The 6,352-nt window shown below is 41.5% G+C and overlaps 1 protein-coding gene across 3 annotated transcripts in view; it reads left to right on the top strand.

The window, feature by feature from the left end:
• Positions 1-901: 901 nt before the first annotated feature.
• Positions 902-6,352, top strand: part of LOC142971894 (outer dynein arm-docking complex subunit 2-like) — a 40,463-nt gene continuing 35,012 nt past the window's right edge. For all 3 annotated transcript variants that reach the window (XM_076112626.1, XM_076112624.1, XM_076112625.1), the window contains exons 1-6: positions 902-1,113; positions 1,420-1,577; positions 1,916-2,102; positions 2,303-2,409; positions 2,930-3,066; positions 4,265-4,381. In XM_076112626.1, coding sequence (XP_075968741.1) covers positions 902-1,113; positions 1,420-1,577; positions 1,916-2,102; positions 2,303-2,409; positions 2,930-3,066; positions 4,265-4,381 — 918 coding nt within the window. The remainder of the gene's footprint in view (positions 1,114-1,419; positions 1,578-1,915; positions 2,103-2,302; positions 2,410-2,929; positions 3,067-4,264; positions 4,382-6,352) is intronic.

Here is a 6,352-nt window from a genome sequence, read left to right as displayed (position 1 = left end):
CAGTATAACTAGAAAAACGTTAAGTTAATTTAAAGTAAATACGTTACTGTCAACTCCCAACATTAAAATGTTCACCATGAACATAACGTCATCATAGCTAACTTTAGTTTTTATTTATTTATTTCATATTTACGCTTTAAATGCAGAGTGTAGCCCTTCTATATAACGTTACCAGCTCTCTCAAAACACAGGTGTGCTGTGAGAAAACACCTGTCTCACAACAGTTACTTAAAGGTAAAAGCCCGGGTGAAATAGGGTGATAGGGTTATAGTTTTGTTAGAATGTGCTTGACTGACAAGCCCTAAGGATTTAGGATATTATATTTTCGAGTTTCTAAACCTTTTCATGGTTCTTTGACCCATTTTGAAGATCTTAAACCTTAGCAGTGTTTAAGTTGTCACATAAATATTAGTACGACATGCTATTAAAGGCCATTTCTTAATGGTATATAAGCATACATTACACACATGTTAAGCACAGCTTGTTTCATTTTTGACAGAAAATGTAATAGTTCTGCAATAAATCATTCTTTTTTTATTATGAATTAATCTGACAATTATTTTCTCAATTCATCATTTGAGCTACTGAAGATTCCAACTACTTCAGTCCAAACCCCCAAAATTATTCAATTCACTAAGAGAAAAGAAAAATGGCAAATCCTCACGCTTGAGAAGCATTATCAAAGCAGTTGCAGATTCATTTCATGTCGGTCTGTGAAGCAATTCATTTACTAATCGTTTCAGCTTTGAAAATATATCAAACGAATGCCTTTTTTCTTAGTATCTCCACATGGGACCCCGAGCACAAAATTTATCAAAAGTGTAAAGTTAAGAAGCATCAGCCACACACTGTTTAAGATGTTGTTTGTAATATTTACTTTCAGAATATCCCAGCCGGTGCCATGGGGTCATCACTGACGAGGGCGGCCCAGTGGACCAGCTCTGGCAAACTTGAGCTCACGCCAATGAACGAGTCCTTGTTGAAAGAGGTCCTGCGCTTTGTGGAGGAGTTCAGCTCCCGACACCCACAGGAGGCCGAGCACGTGTTCGAGGAGCCTCTCCGGTGGAGTACCGCTTTAGTGGCATCTGATTTCAAAACCAACTATGACATCAGGTTGGTCTAATCATGAGGCCGGCAGCTGGTTGGCCGGTGCTTTCAGTATGACGTGCCTGTGCAGGATATGCTGTCACCATGGTGTCCAAATGTATTTTACCTTGGCTTTAGTCAAAGCAGTAGGCTATAATTAATCAGTTAGCTTCAGTTAGACTGAGTACATTCCTTTTTATTCCATCAGAAGTTCTGGTCGACTTTCAGTGTGTGCGTTGCATCCCGTAGCTTGGAAGCGGAGAAGTACAAAAACTTAATCTAGTATGAAAAAGTAATAATATGGATAAAAGTTTTTTTTGTTTTTCTCCTCAGTGACTCGGATGTACAGTCCCACGAGAAAGACAGCGAAGGGCGTCCATTGTTGCAGCTCTCCCCTGCTACTGTTTATGTGCGCAGCTTCAGCCAGCTCTCTAGACTAGTTCATCTGGCAGATGATAAGAAGCTGGAGGAGGTTCAAGCATGTCTCGAAGGTAAGCAAGATGAACACAGGAGGTGATTTGAATCCAATTTGCATCCTAAGTAGTCCAGCCACCAACATACCTCCATAACCCACAGACTTCATTTATTTGTCTACAACCACGCAATTATGCTGCCATTGGTGACTCTTTACATATATGCATTTAGTTTAGGTCTGCTGCCAAAAAAAAGATAAGTTAATGACGGGAATACATGATTAATGTAGTAAAAAACATTAAAAAAAGAGGAAAAACACAGTTCATATGAGGCCTACTGAATTGTAGCTCTCATTCTTGGGTGATCGGCCTCTGAATCTGAAGATTCGCTATGGCTAACCTCTTTCATTACTCAGAAAATAGAGACCCCGTGGTTAAGATTCTTGGCCCCAGCTTTGCCAGCGTCCTGGAGAAACATGATGCCCACACAGATGTGCTAAGTCTGGAAGACAAAGAGGGGGATCAAGGCAAGGTCAAGCTGTTCCTCCTGCTCCAAAATATGGACAACCAGCTCCTCAGCAAGTGCCTCAAAGAGATAGACGGGTAGGTGCTTCTTCCTTCTCCATCATCTATCCATCCTCCACGGCTGTCCCCACTTCCACTCAAGACCTAACCAGTTTCCCTGCAACATGTGGTTGTTTTTGATTGGAAGAAGCAGCGGGTTTAGACAAAAAGGGAAACCGTGAATGAATGAGACGAATTGGACGTTTGTTTTGTTTTGTTTTTCTGCACTTTCATCACAGACGAGTCGGGCTGGACCCCGGCGCGGTGAAGAGTGAAGTGGAGCTGTTGAAGCGGCTCTGCAGCGGGGGGGAAAAGAGGGTGTTGAAGTCGGTTCGATACACATCAGGTTTGAATTATCTCCCCACATTTCACTGCGCTGCAACGAAAGCCGTTGCTATTAACGCTAATGCTGGATATTCCAAAGCGTAAAAAAAAAAAAAGGTCTGTGTTCTGACGCCGCAGAAGTCATTATGTCTTGTCAGATTCCAGTTTACCAAGTCGTTAGTCAGTGCTCGTATTCATCGAGGCCTCACAAAGCATGTGCACACCAAGTGGTGGAAGCAAGTCCTCATGTTGAATTCTATGAAGTCGATGAAAATACTCTCCCAACCAGCCGTAAAATATGATAGTTTCACTACTAAGTGAAACTACCTCTCAGACCTGTGCTCATCGGTGTGCCACGTCATCCTCTTTAGCGGTCCAGGCACTTGTGATAATTTCTCTGTTTTGCTCCACTGTTTTTCTCTGTTTCCTTCTTCCTTTGGAGACAGACGTGTTGTTGCTGTCAGGCTACATTACATTTACGTCAAGGTTTCTGCGAGATTATTCCAAACTGCCATCTTTTTTTCCCCTTGCTTTTCTTTTAGATTATGTGTTTTCAAACGGCTGCCGCGCCCCTCCGTGGAGACAGGCCCTTAATGAGATTTGTTACCTTGTGATCGAGCCCTGCGACACTGAGACCCTCTACATCACCTGCAGCACAGCTGGAGTCTTTCTCAACGGGGTAAGATGAGGAAGATGAAGCACTGTGGACTGTGGATCAGCTGCAACAGTCAACCCGATATTGCGTCCTATTTCTGTGTGAGGAGATGTTCATGGAGGTTACATGCTGGAAAGTAATTTCTGATCCATCACTGTACAGTCAGTCAGTCATAGTTTGGCTGTTTTAAAGTGGGGTTATACGAGGTACTTATCCATAGTCAGTGTTATAACCTGCAGTAGATTAAACTATATTAGTTTATATTACATGTTTCCAAAACTAGCAAAATAAAAAAAACAAGAAATAAAATACATTTAGGAGCAAGAGTTTTATTGTCCACATCCTTAAAAACTGACTTGAGTTCACGAAGAGTAATCACTTATGACATTTGTAAGTCCGCCTTTACATTGTTCCAGCTGGATGCGGTGTTTAAACAAAGTGCAGTGGGTCTGCAAGACAACCACACCCAGTAATATCATGTAGAGCGTCCAACATCTTCAACCACTGGGCCTGTGCAGTCATTAAGAGCAGATCACCAATAACGTTACAAAAGTTGAAGAAAAGTTTGCCGATACAAAATAAGCCATCACTAGACAACAACAAAGTCTAAGTTACTTATGTTTTCTGATGCTGTTAAAAGTCTCTTAATATAATCTCTGTGTAAGGCTTGTGTTTCTACTCATGATCAGGGGACAAACTCAAACTATTATGTTCATAAATATACCTTCAATTTGCAGGGTAAAAAGAAAATCTCCTATCTGGCATTTAGGTGTCGCCCCCCCCCCCCCCAAAAAAAAGTGTGCTATTGCATACGGAGCTTCCAAATACTTGCCAAACTCCAGGAATCTCTCTGAATGTGTTTGCAATCATCTCTAAGAGAGGATTTTGCGTGCTGCAGCACCTTTCACTCTCTTCCCTGACATTGCTGACAAGCCATAGGCCTCCTGCCTCTTGTTTCTCCACCTGGAAATGGTTCGGCCGAGGTGAAAAAAACTACAACCTCAAACCCGAAACGGGTGACATTGATGCAAATGAAACCTCAAAGAGCAGCAGTGTCTTAAACCTAATTCGGCGGTTTACATGGTTTTTACACTTCCTCGCTAAAGGCTGCCTGGAGATACTCCGAGCTTTCTAACCCTCAGCTATTCCAGCCGACATGTGGGTCATATTATAATTGTGGTTTTTAGAATTAATGAAGCTGTTTTTCACTGTGTTTTCACAGGGCATAAAACAGGGGGGGGAGGAGAGCGGCTACGAGCGAGCGAGTGATACGTACGAGGACCTGGGAACTCTTCTGAAGAGCACATCTCCACATTTTGCCGGGAACACAAACGAGCAGGTACAGTGGAACACGAGGGCAGATGCAATTAACATCAACGCATTAAGGCCTCTTTTTTTTTTCGTAGCCTTGAGTTTTAGCTCCCATAGCCGGGAACGCGTGGGTGTTGAAATGCCTCTTTGTCCCACGAACGAGGTCCTTCTCTCCGAAACCTGTGATTTGATCGCTGACGGCGTGTGACTCACATGTGTAAACAGAGTGAGGATTGTGTAATCAGTGTCTGTGCTGCTCCACGCTAGTGAGCTAGTGTCTGGTTGTCACTGTGCTGAAAAATTTCTGAAGCCGACCTCCTCCTTGTTCCAACATCAAAACAGCACGCCGTCCCCCCCCACCCCCCGGCACACACACGCATGCACAGACAGACGGACACCCGCGCTCATTTCCAGACACTGCAAAACGCGTGATTTATTCAGTAGTGCTATTTCCTGCTTTAGTAATTTGACGACATAACAAATCGCCTCAATAATAGATTCCAGCTGTGCTCCAAAAATCTGTTAATCATTTAAAAATCTGATCTCTTTTTTTTTTTTCTTTGCTCACGCTGATGTTTGTTGGAAAATGTAGCATCATCGAAACACCTACGGACCACCTTCCGCTCGCTGCCCGCTTTGTATCGATCTCGTGTCTTTAAAGAATCGTAGTAGGCCTATAGATTTTTGTTTTCCATTTGCTATCATGTCATTCTCAATGAAATATACAGTAGAACTGTCTGATTCATAGAATTTACTGATGTCAACTGGATTGACACGGAGATGCATTTTTCTCAATGCTTTTTCAAAACCAGAAGATTTCACAGAACTACTCTGTAAGTAGAAATGCCTTCAGTACAGAAGACAACAGAAATGCTTTTTACAAAACAAAACTGCTTATTGAATTGTCCCAAGGATTCATTTATTCAATCACTGCTGTACATTGATGTAAGTTGTCTTTAACAGACATTCATTTGCAAACATTATGGATGGAAATGTCAGTCAGGTGGTCCACCACTTTGGTCCAGACTTCAATGTCTCTATGTAACTATTGGATGGATTGCCATTTGTTTTTAACACACATTCATGGTCCCCAGAGGATTAAATCCTATTGACTTTGGTGATTTCCTGGCTTTTCCTCTAACGCCACCTGCAAGTTTTCACATCTGTGAAAGCAGTTTAAAAAACAACCTTTTGACAGATTGTTTGAAAATGTTTTCTTCCAGGTGAGTTTTTTTTATTTCTCCATGCACGCTAAACACAAGGTATTAAGAAACATTACAAGACAATATTGTGTGTTACCAGGTTATGTAAATTAAAACTGAACGCAAACATGATTTATTTTTAAAACTATTTAGAACACGAGGTTGTGATGCACTTCAGCCTCTTGTGGCCAGAAATGAGTATTGCAACAACAAACACTATACACATTTTATTCACCTGCTTCACAGATGATTTCTTTTGTTGAGGAACTTATTTTGAAACATATCTTGGCGAAAGCATTTTTGCACCTGTTCTGAAGTCATAAACACAGGAGAGAAAACAATTTCGATCAGACTCGTTTGTCTGACTTGCCTCTCAAGACTTCGTAGATTTATGACCAAATGCTAAACATCAGAATTTAGCTTAAAGCACTGCTAACGTGGCTGTAGACTCTTAGTGTCCGAAATCACTTCCTATTCACTGCATGGTGCACTTCCATCCACCATGTAAGCACCATATGGACAGAAAATAAAGTAGTGTGCATGGCATGTATGTGGCAGGTTGATCACACAAAAACAAAATGAGGAAAGCTGTGCATTATGCAGCTTTAATTTAGTCTGAAACGCAGCACAAAGCTGTTGCTTTAGTGTTATATTGAGCATTGGCTCAGATGTAGTATTAAAGTGCTTTAAGTGGTCGCAAGACTTGAAAAGCTTTATACAAGTCCATTTACCATGTACTACTACTTTCAGCTGACAATTCCACATTGCTACGCTCTTTATTTTATGGATGAGAAAAT

The sequence above is a fragment of the Anarhichas minor genome, unplaced genomic scaffold, assembly GCF_050575085.1.
Source record: "Anarhichas minor isolate MPS153535 unplaced genomic scaffold, ASM5057508v1 ptg000050l, whole genome shotgun sequence".
Classification (NCBI taxonomy): Eukaryota; Metazoa; Chordata; class Actinopteri; order Perciformes; family Anarhichadidae; genus Anarhichas; species Anarhichas minor.
Note: the sequence above shows the minus strand (reverse complement) of the source record. Positions and strands in the feature narration are given on the sequence as shown.